Here is a 21,520-nt window from a genome sequence, read left to right as displayed (position 1 = left end):
GCAAATTCTTACAAAATATCTGCTAGTCTATTGAAATTCATGGCCATTTGGCAATCTCAGTAATCTGTTTTACATGAACAAGAACATGTCTGGACAAAGTAGACACGCTAATGACAGGAAATGATGGGCGTGGTTCAGCCAGAAAATTTCTAAATGTCATTTTGGGCAAGTTTCGCGGGTAGTTTCCCACCAGCATTTTGGGTGAGATCCAGACCTAGATTCACCCACACTTAGTTGTTTGTTTGGACATTGGGGAATTCCTCTCTGATCTAGTCCAGAGTTAGAAATGTTTTCAGCAGTGGAGAGCTGAACTCGCCGGTAATACCGACTCCTCCGAGATCGGGGAGACATTTTGAAAGGGTGCCCCAATCTCGAAGTGAACTTGAGGGTCCCCCCCACACCAACTGACAATACCACTCCCTGCATATTTGGTTACCCCCCTAAACCCACTTTGGGGCCGCTGAGACCCCCCACTTTTCAGGCCCCCCGCTCCCCCCCACTTTGGGCCTCCCCCTTTCAGCTCACCCCCCTCACCACCCCACCTTCATTTGTTTTTTTTAATTTAGAGTACCCAATTCATTTTTTCCAATTAAGGGGCAATTTAGCGTGGTCAATCCACCTACCCTGCACATCTTTGGGTTGTGGGGGCGAAACCCACGCAAACACAGGGAGAATGTGCAAACTCCACACAGACAGTGACCCAGAACCGTGATTGAAATTGGGACCTCGGCGCCATGAGGCAGCTGTGCTAACCACTGTGCCATCGTGCTGCCCCTCCCCCCAACCTTTGAGGTCCCTTCATACCCCCATTCACCCCCCCAACCTTTCATACCCTAACTTACCCTCCCCTTTCATGGGCATAGCCCCCCACAGGCCCCAATGTTTGTCAGTGCCAACCTGGTAACCGGGCACCCTGGCAATTCCATCTTGGCACCTGGGCAGTGCCAACCAGGCACCCTGGCAGTGCAATGTTGGCACAGCCAGAATGCCTAGGTGCCGTGGAAGTGCCAGGGTACTGCCTTGCCCTGTCGCTAACCACCCAGGGGGGGCTCCAATAGCTTCCAAGAACCCCCCCCCCCCAAGTTGCCATCTTGCCTGACCCACACATGTGGAAACCAGTGCTAATTGGTGCCGAGTTGAGTCCTTGCCAGTGCGGCTGGTGACTGCTGGGGGGCACCCAATATGTATACATAACTACATCTCATTTAAATATGTCCATCCAAAAATGGACAAGTATTTTTGTTATCCATTGTAAATGCCAGCAGACAATAGACAGGCAGACAATGGGATTAGTCTCAAGGTGAAAAATCCTGATAAAATGTTCGCAGTCTCTTAACTAATATGTGTATGAACTAATTTAAATGTTGTATCCTTCAGGGGCATACAACTGCATTATAAAATAATACAATATGACAATTTGGAAAAAAATGTACCTTGCAATACACTGCATTTGCAGCAATGTAGGGTGAGTTACACCTCTGATGGCTGACTGACCTGTGCACCCCAGTGCAATTGCATTGAGGACACAATTAAAATGAAAATAATGTACTGGCGTGTTTAGAAATTGGAATGCAGCCATTAACAAAAGGAAGTTCTGGTTGAAGATTGCTGATGGAGCAGTAGGTGAGCAGCAAAGTGCTTGACTCACTTTGGTCACAGTTGGATAGTTGGACCGACTTGTCTCGTGAATATTATTGTCATTTATCCAGAATGAGCAGCTGGCAGATGGGGCATGTGAAAGGTGCAGAAGCAGAAGAAAAAAGCACAATTTTAATGAGTTAGACCTACAAACTCTCCTCGATGACAGAGCAAAGGAGAGAGACTGCTGGGAATCCAGCCTACAAAAATCAGTATTTATGCCATTTGCAGAAAAATGGCACTGGCATTGAATGTCAATTTTCACCCTCCAAGACTCCACCCCGGAGCTCCAAAGATATTTGGAATTGAAGGAGGGGGATGTGGGGGCAGGGTGGCTAGACTGGGAGGCAACAAGTGGTGGCCAGTAAAGGAGGAGAGTAATGCTGCTTACTGGGTAATTGTTGGGGTTGTGGTCAGACGTTGAGGTTGCAATCAGGGATCGGAGATTGCCATTGGATGGGGTATTGGCGATGTTGCAATTGGAGAGCTGAGATCACAGTCGGGAGAGGTGAGCAGCAGCTGGCAGCCAGCACTGGTCCACATAGCTTGAATGTGGAGGGTACTTTACCTCCTCTTGGTTCCATTTTCAGAAATGTACGTTTTAAAATGTTTCCTTTTAGTCAGCAGGCCACAGTCATCGCTTTAAGGACCGCCTGTTACACCACATATGGACATGGTTTCTCTGAACAAAGCCGGCACCAGTGCTGGCTGCCTCAGGGCAATCTAAATCATGCAGACGGAGCCTCAAACAGGCGTAATGCCTCTTATTTGCATATGTAAAGAAAATATTTTAGGCTTGAGCTTTTTTTTGTTTATACCAATACGGTGGGTGGCCCACTTCCGGTTCGCAATAGGCATGTGTTTCCTGGCTGTCATATCCGAGACTTCAACAGTAGAAAAACAGGGGCAGTTTTCAAATGCTCTTGTCCATATTCCTGGACAGATTAGTCCTTATTTCTCTTAAGGCCCAGTTGGATAATTTAAAGTCTGCTCCATTTCCCGTACCAGCCTCCCCGAATAGGCGCCGGAATGTGGCGACTAGGGGCTTTTCACAGTAACTTCATTGAAGCCTACTTGTGACAATAAGCGATTTTCATTTCATTTCATTTCTCAGCTGACTCCCTCCTCCTCTGACTTGGCTACCATTGTGTGCCAATCCTCAGCAAACATGTTGGGCGCAATTCTACTAAAAGGAAACAAAGTTCCAGAGCGAGCGCAGTTAGCAGTGTGTCCCCCGGCACTTGTAGCGCCAAGAAACACATTGCTAGAAAACACCACTCGCATTAGATAAGGGGCCTAAACGGGGAACGTGTGGCCAAGGCTGCACATAGCCCCGTTTTCTACACTGAGGAGCTCCACATGCCGGAGCTCCTCAGTGTAGTGAGAGAACGGGATGCCATTTTTAAATGGCGTCCCAATCTCCATGGTGCCCCCACCCCCAAGGGTCCCCAGGGTGCTAGACTGGCAGTGCCAGTCTGGCAGTGCTATAGTGCCCAGGTGGCACCAGCACTGCCAGGCTGCCACCTTGCCCAAAGGGCATGCACCTGGGACCCTCCAATCCCGTGGGAGACCCCCCCACGAGTGCCATTCCATCTGGTCCCTGTTTCTGGAGACCAGTCATGAACGTCACTCGCCTGAAGTCTTCGAGGCGAAGGAGATTGATCTCTCGCCTCGGGTACCTCAGAATCTGCAAATAAAGTGAGACAAACTGTCTCGTTTTAACATGCAGATTTGCTAAAAAGTGACACAATGGCCGAGATTTACATCGCAATGTCTTGCGAGATCACATTAGACCTCGCGAGAAGTTGCAAGCCGGGTAGATCCCTGGAGCAGTGTCTCCTGGCTTTTATTGGCCACATTGCACCACGGTCAGCTACTTTTCAGGCACAGTGTAGCCATTGGATTGTGCCCTATGTCCCATTTCTTCGGTTTATTTTTTCATTTCCTCAATTTATCATTATCTTTATTATTGTCACGCATACGCTTACATTAACACTGCAATGACGTAACTGTGAAAATCCCCATGTTGCCGCATTCTGGCACCTGTTCGGATACACCGAGGGAGAATTCAGAATGTCCAATTCACCTAACAGCACGTCTTTCGGGATTTGTGGGGACGGGGAGAATGTGCAGACTCCGCACAGACAGTGACGCAAGCCAGGAATCAAACCTGGGACCCTGGCGCTGGGAAGCAACAATGCTAATCCCGGGCGTGCCGCCCGGTAGCACAGTGACACAATTGAATAGAGACCATATTAAATCTACAAAAAAAAAGCATTTTTGTCGTGTAAATTATTTTTAAAAACCTCAATGGTGACCTGCCATAATGGAAGCTGGTTAAGCCAGTCTTGGGGTTGGGGAACTGGTGGTTTGCTGCATGACAAGGTGGCACCTTCACACTGATTTAGGGGCTGGTTTAGCACAGTGGGCTAAATAGCTGGCTTTTAAAGCAGACCAAGGCAGGCCAGCAGCGCGGGTTCAATTCCCGTACCAGCCTCCCCGAACAGGCGCCGGAATGTGGCGACTAGGGGCTTTTCACAGTAACTTAATTTGACTCCTACTTGTGACAATACGCAATTTCATTTCATTTGGAAGCCATAATGCTTTCATCGATGATGTCATAGAGAAACACCATGGGGTAGCATTGTGCTGCAGTAAAAACTTATATTTTCATTAAATACTCAATAAAAGCTACTCATGTCTAAATATACAATGTCCTCAAACTTTTCAAATTAATGTATCCTCAATTGCGCAATGGCGTTCTAAAATATATTGGGATTCTAAAGAATGATTTTAAGAAGTGCTTACATTTATTTGCCTTGCCCTTTGAAATTACAATTTTGGTGAAGTTTAATTAAAAGTGTAGTAATAACTTTGTAACACTTTTGCAACAGTAGATACTAGAACAAAAACATCCAACTGTGAATGTGTAGATAATAACAAGCTATTCCAATTGTTAGAAAATCAGTAGTTAGTATTTTTCATTTTGTTGTCTTTTTGCCTACTGAATAAATCAATACCATACTTCACTGCAAAAAGCCAAAGACAAAAACAAAAACAGCCACCCAGAATAAGTAAAAGCTATCTCATTATTTGTGACTTAAAAAAACCCCAACTAGGGCCCATTTCACAATCAATTGCGAGACCAAATGCATTTCTCTGAATAGAAAATTAACACAATTTCAAAGCAAGCGACTTGAAATAGAGAAGGTGCCAACTGTAGTTTGAGGGCATCTGAATGTGGTATATGCTGGTTTATGGTAAAGAGTTAACTTGCAGACAAAAAGGGAAGGGAGGTCGGCACCCAGCAGCCACTTGAATGTGAGGTTTTTTTTTGTTTCCCTTGATGCATACCGAGCTCTCCATTATTAGTCTTAATGATGGAAAATTGTAGTGTTGATACAAATCTTTTTTTTTTTTAAAGCAATGGGCGGGAGCTCCATTTGTTAGTAAGTTCTTTGTGACTGAAAGCCATGGATTGTACATCTACTGCAGAAAAGGCTGGATGCTCTTTCCATAGCACAGCTAATTACTCCCACTGTGACCTTGCTGATCTGCAATGTCCCCCCCTACATCTCATCTACACGCCTGCTTCTGTGTGTGCATGGTGTCAGAGAATATGAAAAACCATATAATGAAAGCAGTTTCATGATGGATAAAAGGCTACTGGAGTTGCACTTGGTACAAAGGAGGTTCAATTATATGAGTAATTGTGATAATTTAGCCCATTCATAGACCCTTACTTGATCAAGAATGAGACTCACAAAGGAAAATTACTTTAACAGGAAAGTAGGGAGAGGGGGGATGAAGAGGGAAGGAGGGGGAGAGGGGCTGGAGAGAGAAAAACAAGATGGAACAAGAAAATAGATATACAGAGGGAAGGAGAACCAGACACAGTACAACAGAGATGTGATAAAAGCTGACATGCAGCTGTGTTACACAATTAAATTCAATTTTTTTAAAGCAATTGATGAATGCAACTACTGCAAATGTGCCTCAGTTAGCTATCATTTGTTGTTGCGTGACAGGAAAAGGATAATTACCTCTCAAAGTGAATCAAAAGACTGACATGCCCTTTAGACACAGTCATGAATGCAGAGCTCGATAGAATGCTTGAATAAGAATTCTGGAGCTTTCTTTTCCTTTATCACTGAACAAATTTTGTTAGATATAATGTAAGAACACCACCAGCAGATGCATTAAACCCTGGGAGTTCTAAGACACTAAGTAGCTTTATCTTTTAACTCTTCCAATTTGTAAAATAAAGCTGCATTTGCATTTAATTTCTATTCTATCGGAGGACAGTTTTATATAGGCTAAATTTATTTCTCGCAGGAGTGGTTTGATCCAGCAGATGCTGTGGCAGATTAAATTTTAATAACTGTAATAACATACACCCACTGTATGCTACCAAAACCCATACAAGACACTCATTTGTAACAACATGAAATTCCCAATCACACTGTTATTGGAACAAATGAAAATCAAATTAACATGACTGATGCTGCTGTAAATTTTCTAGTTTTCCGAGAATAATGATGAGGTTCATAATACAATTCTAAATTATTTTGTTTTAAATAATTTCCTATTTTGATTCTTTTATTTCATGTTTGTAGCTGCTCTTCATTAAATGGTAAGAATGTAATATTCAAAAATTATATACCTTATAGGCTTTATTTGACTTTACATAGAACCCAGATAGATGTCTTTTCAGAGATTTTTTGGTATAAAGTGGAGAAGCACAAAATATATACACACAAGCACTGAAAACTAAACAGTAGGTAAGTGCAAGGTACCTTATATACCTCCTACTCTCGCTATACAGACTGAGTCACTTTAGGTAATCTTCCTTGCTCAAGGAATAACATTATTGTCTGGCAGTTCAAATACTCCTATCAGACCGAAATGATGACCCCGTGTCATAAAACATGTTATCAACTTTATTCCACACCACCAATAACCTCTGTTCCATTAGATTTCCCCCATGCCTGTCAGTACAAGACTTACCTGATTGTATTTCCAATTACATTCAGTGGCGCTCCTGGCCGACAAACAGCAATTGCTTCATTTCTGCATCTTCTGGCAACCTCCACCAGCTTCTGCCCAGATTTATCCACATTTCCAACCAAGAATGTTTCTGAGGTGTCACCATGGTATCCATTGAAATACACCTTTCAACAAAAAAAATAATATTGAGCAAAATAGGCTTGTTAATAATTTATTTTTAAATTAACATTTAAGGATTGATGAACACAGTGATGGATTTAAACATGGCTCAAAGTAATAACTTTCAAGAAGGAAGGAAACGCCATTCAAATATTGACACAGTCAGATTTACAAGAGAGAGAAAACCAGTTATGTTATGTTATGTCCCATCTCTACCCATTGCCCACCACTCTTTCCTCCCGCCAATTCACAGGGGATTCAATTATTGCTTTTATGGTCAGTTCTCAACGATTTATAGAGATATCCAGAGCATTATTATAATGAGAAATAAGAAATGTAACCCAGGAATGAAATTATTCTCTGTACATATATGCCCTATAGAACTATTTATTACACTTTGTATCGCATCTTGATTTAAAAATTATTTTTTTTTTAATTTTTTTTTACAGTTTTTAACTTCAGATAATTTAACCCAAGATGCTTCTAACATAAGTATTTGTATCCATAATAGTAAATGATAAATAATTGCGAAACCAAGGGAATCAATTCATTTTCGGTCATGTAAATGCATTTAGCTGTATGAATGCAGAACAATTACATTCATATTATTTTAAAAATTAATTTTACAACTTGCTGAAAATGAAAAAGGTAAGATGAAGTTATGTAACAGGGCAGATTTATCATCTATGTGTTTATTCTAACCTAACGAAAAATGCAACAAGGCCAAGTTAACATTGGAATTTTTTTTGTTTATCTTGGAGTCCAATCTACAACTAATTATAATTACATTACACTTGGAGCAGGATACCTCAATCAGATTTTAATAGACGTGAAAGATATTGGTAGCAACAGTATTACTGTCCTAGGAGACTGACACATACAAGCTACGGCTGTCACTGAAGCCTATAATGACAGAGTATGATAATCACAGACCCCACTCAGAATCAGCAGGAACAGGAAGATCAAACTCCGCAGGGTGAAGGGAAAAATGCCAGGCTTCTGCACATTAGCTCATCTCTCACATTCATCCAAAGAAGCCTCCCAACACTGCAGTGCTCTGCATTAACTACACAGTGGATCAATAACAATTACACCTTCTCAAGGGGACGACATGTGCAGGATTGAGATGACATATCACTCTGCCTTGCATTGATCTCAGTGCATCTAACTTCTTCACCAAAATTCTAGGCAAACCTGGTTCGAACAAGAATAAACAAAAAGGAAGAGGAAGGGGAAGCAGCTGTTCTTTCTTGACCAGAAGTGAATTACACGCCCTTCTGTACATTTCACATTCTCATCCAGAGTTTTTCCTGTTGCTGCTGGGGATCAAAATGCTGATCAAAGCCTCATTAGTTTCAGACAAAATACTCACTGTGACATCGATGTTGATAATGTCTCCATTCTGAAGGGGTTGACTACAAAGATAAACATTAAGAAACTATAAGAGAAAATTTCTTACAAATCAGCATAATAAACAGATTAATAGTCATAGATCAGAATAGCCTAGCAATTATTTATAACAAATAATTACATGAAATTGCAGGAATGCCATGTGATGCAAAAACAATACAAACTCTGGCTTGTTTTGGTACTTCTTTAAAGCAACATCTTTTCTGAAGCATGGTTGTACATATTATTTCCATTCGGACTTTCAGTAGCCTGAATACAGGTTTGATCAAGCTTTAAGCTTTAAGAAAATAATAGCACTGAAGAAAAATGCAGAAAGTTGAAATATTAACTAAAAACGTTACCACCAGGATTCTCGGTTGAGTCTGCCAGCTACCGTTGCTCACGAGGAGGGAGAATTTGGCGCTCAGACAAATCTCCCATTCACTGCAGTGGAACCGGAGAATCCCGCTGCTGTGTACAGAAGGAGAATCCCGCCCTATATCTGCATTTTGGAGCCTTGCATTATAGTTAAAGAATAAATGAAATGAAAGGAGTTAATAGAAAGTTAAGCAGTCCTTCACAAACATTGATCATCCTGATTATTCAGAACCCCTTTCAGATTATTACAATACATTTCTGACATAGCAGAAACTATCAATAAGTTTATATTGTATTCTGTGCTGCTTGGTGACAAAACACTGAAAATTGAGTAAAATTATAATTATGTGTTTCCTCCTCTCAAGCAGCACATAGCCCTGATGATTCCGCTGAACATCCAATTTACATATATTAAAATCATACAAAGCTTCCAAAACTGAAAAATTAGAAGCTAAAATCAAGCAACCACTCTCAGTCTATTGCCCTTACAGTTGAAGTTCACAGTTCATATCAGCAATGGCAGAGGACAATATTCACAATTTATTTTAAGACCACAGCGCTGCCATATATGCATTAGGAAGATTTAAGTTCTACCAGGGAAACAAACTTTATTTGATGAATTAGATTTATAATACTTGGGTAGTAACAAAATATTCTCAATATTATGTCTTGAAATGCTTCAAATCATTAATCCTGCCAGGTTACTGGCATACTTTTTCTAGTCGTCAATAGACGTGAACAGATTTAATCTGTTTCAGGCAGACCATGAGAGAAGTAATTTTATATTAGGAAATAACCCTACAGGGTAGCTGGGAACTGAGATATTTTATGTGATTCCACACTGCTCGCCAACTCATGGAAGACCATATAGATATGAGTTTGCAGGGCAATATACAAACAACGATAAACAAGAAATGATCCTTTGGTCCATTCAGTGTCTCTTGCTTTCATAATATATACACTGTCCATCAGATTGTAAGCATGTGAACTCAGAGTCAGGGAGCGTTACCAACTCAGTTTGAATACATTCCTGGAGATTTCATCACATGACCTCCTGTTAATAATTGCCCCATTCCACACAAGCCTGCCACTGGTCACCCAATACAGCCATCCTTGTGACACATCGCTTTCCCACTAAAGACAATGGGGTCAATTTTGAGCCCCCACGAGCCTTACGCGGGATCAGCGGCACGGGTGGAAGATTCCACGGGAATCAGGAAACACGACTCTCGCCGGAGAGATCAAATTTGCCGATTTTCCTCACTGCTCGCAGGCGACGTCAAGAGGTTCATTGCCACAATGATCGTGAACCTCATTTTAATAGATTTGAATGATTTTAAATGTTATTAGTGGGCCCCCCGCTACATGAACCCACTCACTGAATATTCACTCCGGCAATGTTTTAACAGGTTTGGCCAAATGAGAAGCAGTGGGGGGGATCCTTCCAGGGTCACAGAGGTTAAGTATAGCGCCCGAAGGGTAGAGGGACATGCCCAGCACAGGTTCACACAGTGCCAACTTGTGTCGGGGACAGTGCCAGGGACAGGCCCCAGTAGGAGCCCCATGGGGTCGGGGGTTCATTGATGTGTGGTGGTGAGGGGGGGGGGGCGTGGAGATTGATCACAGAGGATGGGGTGGAATGCCGGTGAAAACTTAGAGAGTGGTGGGACCCCCCCCCCCCCCCCCCACCCCCAACAATACCTTTGTGATGGGGGGTTGGGGCTTGTTAGGCTACTATGCTGATCGGGGCGTCCTTTAAAGATGGCGGGCCGATCTCTTGCTGGCTCTATGAGGCCCCCTACCCCAGCCCGTAAAATTTGTTTGTTTTGTATTGTCAGACTTTTTTTCCCACAATTTCCCAAAGGGAGCATCGGAAGGATTATCAGGCCAATTATCAATCTGGGTTAAACCGCATCATGAATGCTCAGTCCACGGCTACAAGACCTGGAGTGGAAATTGTACCCGGAGCTTCAGGCTCAGAGACAGGGGCATTATCCACCCAGTCACACAACCTCCCACTCACACAAAGTGAACTATTACTATGAGGTGAGAGAAGGGAGGAAAATGTAAAAAAAAAAAAAAAAATTTTAAATAAGAAAAATATCCGAGAAGATACTGGATGCATACAACAAGTGCAGTAGGCCCTGAAAGAGAAACAAAGGGCGTCATTCTCCGACCCCCCGCCGGGTTGGAGAATCGCCGGAGGCTACCGTGAATCCCGCCCCTGCCGGTTGCCGAAGTCTCCGGTACCGGATATTCGGCGGGGGCGGGAATCGGGCCGCGCCGGTTGGCGGGCCCCGCCGCTCGATTCTCCGGCCCGAATGGGCTGAAGTCCCGCCGATAAATTGCCTGTCCCGCCGGCGTAAATTAAAGTACCTATTTACCGGCGGGACAAGGCGGCGTGGGCGGGCTCCGGGGTCCTGGGGGGGCGCGGGGCGATCTGGCCCCGGGGGGGTGCCCCCACGGTGGCCTGGCCCGCGATCGGGGCCCACTGATCCGCGGGCGGGCCTGTGCCGTGGGGGCACTCTTTCCCTTCCGCCTCCGCCACGGTCTCCACCATGGCGGAGGCGGAAGAGACTCCCTCCACTGCGCATGCGCAGGAAACTGTCAGCGGCCGCTGACGCTCCCGCGCATGCGCCGCCCCGATATGTCATTTCCGCGCCAGCTGGCGGGGCAACAAAGGCCGTTTCCGCCAGCTGGCGGGGCGGAAATCCCTCTGACGTCGGCCTAGCCCCTCAATGTTGGGGCTCGGCCCCCAAAGATGCGGAGCATTCCGCACCTTTGGGGCGGCGCGATGCCCGTCTGATTGGCGCCGTTTTGGGCGCCAGTCGGCGGACATCGCGCCGTTTGGGGAGAATTTCGCCCAAAGGGTTAATGTTTAAGTAGAGAATTTTCACTCAAACATTTGGGTGGCAACAAAATATTTTTATGTTAAAGCTGCCATATCATGGAGAATAGATGGTCTCCATGTAAACTAATAACTTACTTCTTCTCTTTATAGATAGTGGCGCACCTGTGATGTATTTTCTGCAAATACTGTTTTATGTACATATTTTCTTTTCCGGTAACAAAATGAAATACCGCAATTTGTGGCATATCAGGCAATCCGGCATCGAAAACAACCCCATTTTTCAAATCTCAAAAATCATGTTTCTGTATACTTGGCTTAAGTCGATCCCTTTTCAGCCACGATATGCTGTACTTGTGTTAGTAGTCAACCTCAATCTTCCATCCCACAAATACATGTTTTACATACTGATATCTTATAATCCGGCGCAAGAGATCAAACAGGTGTCACAGGCTGTGATTCAAAAACATGTGGGAGTTTAAGCCACTCCATGCATTGGATGCCGATGACAATCAGCCACACCCACACCAGCGGTTCACTTTTATACTCACCATGTAAATCGATTCCCGTTTTTTGGAGGGATGTTTTGAGGCTTCAAAGGTTTTTATATGCCAGTGATTTACAAGTTAATAGTGATGAGGAATATAACATTTAGGCCTCAAATGCTTTCGGAAATCAAAGTATAAGATTGATTCAATGGCCAAATTATCATAAACTATACCTGTCAGGTATGCCATGACATACTACATTGTTCACAGAAGTGCAAACAGACTTTGGAAATCCTCCATAACCCAGTGGTGATGGGTATGCATTGTTTCGGATCGTTTCACAATGAACAATGTAATCCAACTGCTCAGTTGTCACGCCAGCCTAAAAAGCAAAAGTATTGCAATGGAAGAAATGTTACCACTAATATTCCATTTTTTAACATGTGCCTTCTAGTAGCTAAAGTCAGGATAAATACGAAAGCTGTTTTAGCTACAGCTTCTTTTTGTCCTGTTAAAGTAGGTTTTATCATAGGTAGACTGGTTTAAAGGAGGTAAATACAGCAGACCTTACTACAGTAATAAACTCAGTATCTTATTTCACTCAGTTGTGCACAGCAAATTAGAAATGTGGACATGCAAACCAATGTTGGCTTCAGTTTGAAATTATGTAGAAGCAATCAGAATTGAAGAATCCAAGCTTCTTTGTTATATATGACATATTGACAGTTATTATGACATTATAATATATTAAAACTTATCATATTACAATGGAATTAATACTAAATTCAAACTGGACCATAGTATTGTGAAAACAGATATACTTAGTTAAGAATGCTGAATTTAGAACTTGCTCTGTTTCTTGTATGGTTTGGTGTAAACATTTTTCCCTTTGAAGTTTTATTCTGTCTACCTAAAAATCTTTAGTTAAGCAGTCAGATGAAGATAGTTTTTAAATTATTGATACTGATTAGAACACAGTATCTGCCCAAAGTAACGAAACTGAAGGTGTGTGTTATATGGCTTAATGTGCCACAATTTGATTTTCCACTTAAATTTGAATTATGCTGAAGTAATTATTGGGCTTGTAAAAGCTTAAAAACTGTACATGAATTCTGATTTGACAATATTTATTTATCATTTCAAAGGAAAAATAAGAAATAGGCACCAATGTTCTTTATAAAACTTTTTAAAATGTGTTTGTACATTATAACCAAATATTTGTAAGAGAAATGAAGCTAGTTAAAGTTTGATGTTCATCTAGAAACTACTGAAATACTATTTCATTATTAGTGACGTCTGTACTTGTTTTGTCACTTAAAACCTTTCAAAATAATTTAGTTGCATATTAAATGAATGGTTAAAACATTAGAACAAATTTGTTAAGTCAAAATATCTCACTGTCATAATTATAATAATGATCGAGAAAGAGACATGAAGACACAGGCAAAATTGCTAAAATGGTTCTTTTCACTTAACCTTTTCAGCAACAAACATTACCTTTAAACTCTTTCCAGCCAAGAGGAGGATCTGGCGAGCCAGCTGACAGGCTTGTCGAAGACCCTGAATCTGATCTTCAGCTTTAATTTCGATGTAGTCTCCCCAGTCTGGTATAATGCCTGTCGTCACATAGTCTGGCTTCTTTATGTGCTTGAAAAAAAGATTGAAAATGAAGATGAGAAAACTGGAGCGTGACAATGGGATCATTTTCTCAAAAAGAGACTCCTGCTTCATGGCAGTTTGCCCTGAGTGTTACAGTGCCGACCCTTCCTGAGTCATCAGACAAACCCCAAGGCTGCTGCAATATTTCTTCAAATGCCCTTTTGAACTTAACATTGCCAACTTCTAAGTTCTTAGGAACACTGTTAACTCAAAGGACTAACACGAATAACAGCTTGCTGTTTTGTAGCCCCTGATTGAACAAGACTGAAATTACTGAGTTTTGTTTAAAAGGAAAAGCTTGTTTACTAGCTAAAACAAAACTGGTGCCAGCTTTAGCAATTTTGATGAAGCACACAAACTTCTTTTAATCTACATTTCCTTTTGGTGAAATGAATTACTCATTGTCAATTTAATCCATAGAATGCAAATACCTAAACAAGAAAGAATGCTTTGGCTTTCTGGCTCAAAGGTCCAAGTTGTACTGAAAGCAGGGCCTTTCTTAAATGTGAATGCTGCTTACTGTAAACATAATGACAATTAAAGAAACATGCAAAGTTCATAGAAATACACCAAAATATTTTGAAAAGTAAAGTTATAACATGATAGCTTTGTTAGAACTAACCTTTCATAATGTGGTGTAGATCAAATCTTAATTTTAAAAGTTTATTGAACCGCAAGTGTGCTGTTATGACCAATATAGCAAAGATATGCTTATCTTTTTCTCAATAACTGCTTAAATTGTGCATATTTAATTCATATCTGCATTCCTATAACTAAGTGCCTGAATTAAATTTAATAATGAGTCAACTTTGATTAACTTTTATACTACACCATGAGCTTGTCTTTAAAACCTGTAAATGATATGAAATCCACTATTCCTGCCTAATATCGGAGCTCCGCACCCTTTCTTGACCTTATCCACAATTATCTAGAGTCTTCTTCATTATTTCTGCTGAACTTGTCACAGCTCTCATTTCACCTTAACCTCTCTTACAGGTAATCACAAAAATCAGCAGGAAGTCTTGTTGAAAGAATGATACTGTAAGTCAATAACAGTGTACCTTGGGTACAGGGTAAGATGGTCCAACAATAGCCGGACGCACAACACGGTTGGAGGTGCGTTGCCAAAAGATACATCTTATAAACTGAACCCCAAATGGTTTGAGCTTGTGAACAGTGGTGAATTGTGAAGAGGAAATTCTGCAGCAGGCAGTCACACATCCTGTGGAAACAAAGTCAGATTGCTTGCAATTGCCAACTGTTTTTGAATATTTCATCTAGTTAAATAAAAATTGTATTCTTTTAAAGTATGCATAACAATGATACTAAAACATTATGCAGCTCTTTGTTTCTCAAGAAAAGCAACTCAGAGCAATGAAAGCACAGAAACAGGCCAATCAGTCCACGAGATCAATGCTGGTGCTTGTATTGCACACAAACCTATCAAAGCTGATCTCTCCTATTGAATCAATTGGTTAAATAATTTAGAATTGGAAAATAAAACAAAAGTCCTGCTCTAAACTGGTTATATTAATGTGCTGGAATGAACTGGTAGTTTATTCACAAGAATAACTGAGTTTTCAATAAAACGGACTTAACATCCATGTCTGTATTATCATATTTTCTTACCCATGTACTTTCTAACTGATCTGTATGTGAATAGTCCTGGAATCAGTTCCTTTTGTATTACCTTCCTTCATGCTTCATATTTTCATTGGACAAAAATAATCGTTTTGATTTCTTTTTACTTCTCGAAAGAAGCCAATATCACGTACAATGTTTGTCAGCAAGCTAATTGCTCCAGGCAGAATAAATGTACTTCCTGGAATTCTAAATCTTCTTTCCAGTTTGTTTTTGTCACAGGGAGTACAGATTTTCAAGTTTCCTATAAATGTAGATTTATAAGATATAGGCCTGGAGTTTTCATTAGCTGTGTTGCTTCCCCACCCCCCATGCCAAATTGACCGAACCTGGGAAAAGGTCAAGGAATACAAGCGCAAATTACATCCCAAGTGAATCAAGTTTGCACTAGTTTTTAATATATTGTACCAAAAGCTGGCTCCACCCTGAAAACTGGCCACATCGCCCACCAAATTAATCACTACCGCAAATTTCTGCTAATTGTGTCAGCTTGAAGCCCTTAGAAGAGGCTCTTCAGATGAAACAGGTTCTTTGCAATTAAACCAACAGGCGTACTTCAAAAGGATTTTAAACATATATTATTATTACTCCACTGAGGAACTCACCACTGTATATTAAGTTAATGAGCAAATCGCTCTTATACTTCGATAAAGTCACTTTCCACAGTGGTGGGCCAGGCACACGAATGGAGTTAATTGCATAAAAAATATTTTTAGTTGTATGAATCAAATTGTACCAAGTTACCAATCGTAAATGTATCAAGGAATATTCTTTACAGCAATTTTTTTTAAAATTACAATCTAAAATGCTGATAGCTCTGCTGGTTCATTGCAAATTTTATGATTGGCAAAATGCAAATTGATTTGAGTGGAAACCGGAGTAAAAGAAAGACGGTTCTCAAAACCAGGTGAATTTGGGATGTAATTTCGGCCTGGATCGCCAACTGCAACCAAAGTAGAAACACCACCCAAGTATGTTTTAATCTGAAATATAGCTCAAAACATTTGATATGAAAATTAACATTTGGTGCCCACATTTACAAGCTGCCAAAGGATACTATATTTATAACACTTAAGCACCTGTCATATAATTCTGTGACAGCCTTTGTATTTCATTCAGCACACAGCTCCCTTCAGTGTAGTAAGTGGAGAACAGTAAGAAAATAAATACGCTAAGTAACAGCTGAATATGCATCATGTAGAATAACAAATATGTGGTATTCGAACCATTCAACTGACTATTAAACCACTTATATCAAAACCTTCTCCATTGGATTCATTTTCTCACTGCCTTTCACATACCGATTAATTCAATAAAAATCTGGAATTAAAAGTCGAAGCTGGACATGAAGCCATTGTTGATTGGCTTAAAAATCTATCTGCTTCACTAATGTCCTTACCTGGTCTGGCCTATATGTGACTCCAGATCCACTCTCCAGGTTGATTCTTAAATACCTTCTGGGATGGGCAATAAATGCCGGCCTAGCCAGCGACACCCACATCCCATGAACAAATTTTTTTTTTTTTTTTTTTTTTATAAAATCGATACAATAAAAATTCTACTGGAGGGAGTGCAGAGGCGATTCACCAGGATTCATGCCTGGGATGGAACATTTAAGTTATGAAGAGGGGTTGGATATGCTTGGGTCGCTTTCGCTGGAGCAGAGAAGACTGAAGGACGACCAGATTGAGGTGTACAAGATTATGGGGGGCATGGATAGGGTGGACTGGGAGCAGTTGTTCCCCTTAGTTGAAGGGTCAGTTACAAGGGAACACTGTTCTAGATCAGGGGAATGACGTCTAGGGGGGATCTAGAAAAACCTTTTCATCCAAAGTGTGGTGACAACCTGGGACGCACTGCCCGAGAATGCCTCACTTCCTTTAAAAAGTACCTGAATGAGCACTTGGCACATCATAACATTCAAGACTATGGGCCAAGTGCTGGCAAATGGGATTAGGTAGGCAGGTCAAATGTTTTTCATGCTTCGGTGCAAACACGATGGGCTGAAGGGCCACTTCTGTGCTGTATTATTCTGTGATTATCCGTTGGAAAGAGGGACAAAAGTGGAGATCCCAAGTCAGAGGCACAGCCCTCACCAAGCACTGTTCAGCTGGGCATGGAAGCTGTCGACGAGGAGGAGAATTACTGAGCAGCAGCTGAAATATGCAATGCAGACGGGCCTTCAAAGTGTTTCCCGATTCCGGTGTCGGCCAACGGATAATCCCACCCTTGGTCTTTAACAAGGAGGAATTAGATATAGCACTTGGGGCTAAAGGGATCAAGGGATTGAGGGGTGGGGGAGGAGACAGGATCAGGGTATTGAATTTCATGATCAGCCATGATCATAATGAATGGTGGAGCAGAATCGAAGGACCAAATGGCCTCCCCCTGCTTCAATTTTCTGTGTATGTAACAAATCTATGCTGGGTTTCCTTAATTAGTTTACAATTGTTCAAGTGACATTTAATTTTTTCTTGGATGATCATTTCTGAAGGTTTTCCACTAAGGGTAAACTGACTGGCCTGCATGGGTTTTTTAGAACAAGTGTGTAACGCCCTTTTTTGAACAAGTGTGTAACATTTGCAATTCTCCAGTCCTCCAGCACCACCCCTACATCTAAGAAAGATTGCAAAATCTTGTCAAGTACTTCTGCAATTTCCACCCGAACTTTCCTCAGAATCCATGAAACATCCCATCCGACACTGGTGACATACCAACTTTTGGTATTGCCAATCATCCTAATACCTCCTATCAAATTTTAACCCATCCTCCCTCTTCTTTCACTGAACTTTGGAGCACCTTCTTTTGTAAAAATAGATGCAACATAGTTATTTTGTTTCTCAGCAATGACCTCTGACTCCATGTATAGATTCCTTTTTTGGTTCCTTAACAGCCCTACACTCTTCTTACTACAGTTTTCTATTTAAATGCCTGTAGTAGACTTTGGCTTCCTTTTTGGCTACCAGTATATTCTCATCATCCTTGTCTTTCTTATTTCCTTTTTCATTTTCCACTCCGCCTCTAATTTCCTGGTATTTTCAACTTGACATCTGTCATACATATCCTTTTCAGCTTCATCGTATATCCTATCTCTTTTGTCATCCAGGGAGCTCTGGTTTTGTTTGCGTTACCTTTCTCCTTTGTGGGAATGTGCCTCATCTGTGCCCGAACCATGTCTTCTTTAAAAGGTGGGCCATTGTTCTATAAAAATTTTGTCTATCAGTTTTTGACTACAATTTGGTACAGATCCAAACTCACTTCACTAAAATTAACCTTCCTCTAATTAAGCATTTTTACTCCAGATTGCTTCTGGTCATTTTCCTGAGTAAATCTAAACCATATCATCCCAGGATCACTGTTCTCTAACATTTCACTTTTTGCACTTGCTCCATCTGTTATGGGCCAGGGTTTAGAGAATCCCAAAGTGTATCATAGAGTTCACCTGACCCACAACTTTTAATAGATTGTGGTATGGGGAGCACACGGCCCACTCGACAGGTGTGGTACAGCAGAAATGGAAAACTACTTTTTAAAAACAAAACAATGTTTATTCTATGAACTCAAGTTCACCTTTTTAAAACATACAGTGAACATCTTAGCAACCATCAATTCAAATACAACCCCCAACGACTACAACACTAAGTAATCCTTTAAGCTTTCCTTTTAACATCCAGAAGACTTAAAACACCTTTGTACTGAAAAACATCAGGCTTCCATTCACTACTGAAAACATTTATAATTCTTAAGCTTTCCTTTTAACATCCATAAGACTTAAAACACCTTTGTACTGAAAAACATCAGGCTTACATTCACTACTGAAAACATTTATAATTCTGAATTCACCAAATGATCACGTGATAGTCTTTTCATGGCAGAGAGATCAACAGTACACCTGCTCTGTCTGGCTTCAGCTCCAACACTGAAAACGAAACTAAAACACACCCTGCAGCAAACAGCCTAAAACGAAAGTAAAAAGCTGACAGACAGCCCAGCTCCACCCACACTCTGACATCACTGCAGTAGTAAACAGCCATTTCTTAAAGGTACTCTCACTACAGATATTTATATACACACCCATTTATAAACACTCATTTCTTAAAGGAACTCTCACATGACACCTTCCCAAGAAAAAAATGCCCATCAACTTCAAGATGGTTACATTTTTCATCGTTTCACTATCCTTTAAGAAATGCACACAGTAAATATACTTTTTTGTTTCAAAAAACAACACACGCAAACAGGTATAATAATATAGCCCATTTTCTTTCCATTCTTCTTCCAACTGAAATCTTTCTCGATTGACAGTCTCTTTGAACAAGAACGTCTCTGCACGATCCATCCATTTCTCTACGCCTCGGCATTTCTCTTTAAAGCCAGATACTTTAGCTCAATCTGATCGCAGAGTCCCTTGTAATTCTCAACACAGGAGCATTGGTTATCACAGCTTTCAGGCTGTCAAATGCCTGTTGAAAGTCCACTGTCCACTGAAATTTTCGACATTTCTTCAGCAAGTCCATCAGTGGAGCAATCACGCTACAAAACCTTTACACAAATGTTCGATCAAATCCACTCATGCCAAGAAATCGCATTATTTCCCTTTGTCTTGAGGGTATCGGAAACTCCTCAAGGAAAGTGACTTGGGCTTTTCCAAATTCACTTTTGGCTAGGTTTATCACCAAACCCGCCTCCTGAAGTCGATCGAATAACTCCCTCAGGTGTTTCAAATGTTCTGTCCATGTCTGGCTGAAAATTACCAGGTCGTCGATGTATACTGCACAATTGGGTAATCCTGAAACAACTTTGTTAGTTACCCGTTGAAATGTGGCTGGTGCGTTTTTCATGCCAAATGGCATAACTTTGAATTGGTATATACCATCTGGAGTCACAAAAGCTGAAATCTCCCTCGCCCTTTCGGATAAAGGTACCTGCCAGTAACCTTTAAGTAAATGCAATTTGGAAATAAAAGCTGATTGTCCCATTTTTTCAATGCAATCCTCCAAATGTGGGATAGGATAAGAGTCCGTTCTTGTAACTGCATTAACCTTACTATAGTCCACACACAACCGTCTGGTTTAGGCACCATTACTATGGGTGAGCTCCATTGGCTGCAACCCTCTTCAATTATGCCATTTTTAAGCATACTCTCAATCTCTTTGTTAACCTGTGCCAATTTTAAAGGGTTAAGGATGTTGTTTGATTGGAACAGCATTTCCCACAACTACATCATGTATAGCCATTTTAGTATTTCCCAATTTATCTCGACAAACTGGCCCGTGTGATATCAATAACTCTTTCAGGTCAGTCCGTTTTTGCTCTGGAAGGTAACTTAACAGTTTATCCCAATTTTTAAGAACATCCTCGTTATCCAATTTAATTTGAGGTATGTCAAATTCAGTCATCTGGATTTGGTTCGTCACTTTGAGTTAGAATCATTAAAAGCCCCTTCCTTTTCTCTCCTTCCCTTTCAAAGTAGGTTTTAAACATATTCACATGACACACTCGGTGATTCTTCCTTCTATCTGGTGTTTTTACCACATAATTCACCTCACTTAATTTCCTTTCAATCTGATAAGGTTCACAAAACCTAGCTTTTAAAGGTTCACCTACCATTGGTAACAATATTAAAACTTTATCTCCACTGGCAAAACTACGAACTTTGGATTTCTTGTCCGCTACCCGTTTCATCACATTTTGTGCAACTTTTAAATGTCCAGCCAATTCACCTGCTCTATTTAATCGTTCCCCAAAATTTGACACGTAATCCAATAATGTAATTTCCGATTTCTCACTCACCAATTTTTCCTTAATCAATTTAAGTGGTCCTCTTACCTCACGACCAAAAATTAGTTCAAAAGGACTAAATAAATCTGGTTGACTCATTAGGTGCATCCCTAATTGCAAACAGTACGAATGGAATTTCTTTATCCCAATCCTCTGGATAATCTTGACAATAAGCCCTCAACATTATCTTTAATGTCTGATGCCACCTTCTAACGCTCCCTGCAATTCTGGATGGTACGCAGTTGATTTAAATTGTTTTATTCCTAAGCTATCCATAACTTCTTTGAATAACCTAGAGGTAAAATTCAATCCTTGATCCGATTGTATTTCTGTGGGTAGTCCATATCTAGTAAAGAATTTAAGTAACTCCTCCACAATCTTTTTAGCTGTAATATTACAGGCTGGAATGGCCTCTGGAAACCTAGTGGGCACATCCATTATCGTCAAAAGGTATTGATTCCCACTTTTCGTTTTAGGAAGCAGTTCTACACAATCAATTAGGACCCGTGTAAAAGGTTCCTCAAATGCTGGA

At 41.0% G+C, this 21,520-nt stretch overlaps 1 protein-coding gene and 1 long non-coding RNA gene across 4 annotated transcripts in view; one reads left to right on the top strand and one right to left on the bottom strand.

The window, feature by feature from the left end:
• The window catches only part of LOC140391449 (uncharacterized), a 147,486-nt gene extending 131,019 nt beyond the window's left edge, over positions 1 to 16,467 (top strand). For both annotated transcript variants that reach the window (XR_011935081.1, XR_011935077.1), the window contains one exon: positions 13,392 to 16,467. This is a non-coding gene — a long non-coding RNA (uncharacterized lncRNA). The remainder of the gene's footprint in view (positions 1 to 13,391) is intronic.
• Positions 1 to 21,520, bottom strand: part of metap1d (methionyl aminopeptidase type 1D (mitochondrial)) — a 253,955-nt gene that overhangs the window by 122,707 nt on the left and 109,728 nt on the right. For both annotated transcript variants that reach the window (XM_072475958.1, XM_072475962.1), the window contains exons 2-6: positions 14,628 to 14,788; positions 13,405 to 13,554; positions 12,141 to 12,289; positions 8,177 to 8,219; positions 6,646 to 6,809 (exon numbers count right to left, since the gene is read on the bottom strand). In XM_072475958.1, coding sequence (XP_072332059.1) covers positions 6,646 to 6,809; positions 8,177 to 8,219; positions 12,141 to 12,289; positions 13,405 to 13,554; positions 14,628 to 14,788 — 667 coding nt within the window. The remainder of the gene's footprint in view (positions 1 to 6,645; positions 6,810 to 8,176; positions 8,220 to 12,140; positions 12,290 to 13,404; positions 13,555 to 14,627; positions 14,789 to 21,520) is intronic.

The sequence above is a fragment of the Scyliorhinus torazame genome, chromosome 2 (assembly GCF_047496885.1).
Source record: "Scyliorhinus torazame isolate Kashiwa2021f chromosome 2, sScyTor2.1, whole genome shotgun sequence".
Classification (NCBI taxonomy): domain Eukaryota; kingdom Metazoa; phylum Chordata; class Chondrichthyes; order Carcharhiniformes; family Scyliorhinidae; genus Scyliorhinus; species Scyliorhinus torazame.
Note: the sequence above shows the minus strand (reverse complement) of the source record. Positions and strands in the feature narration are given on the sequence as shown.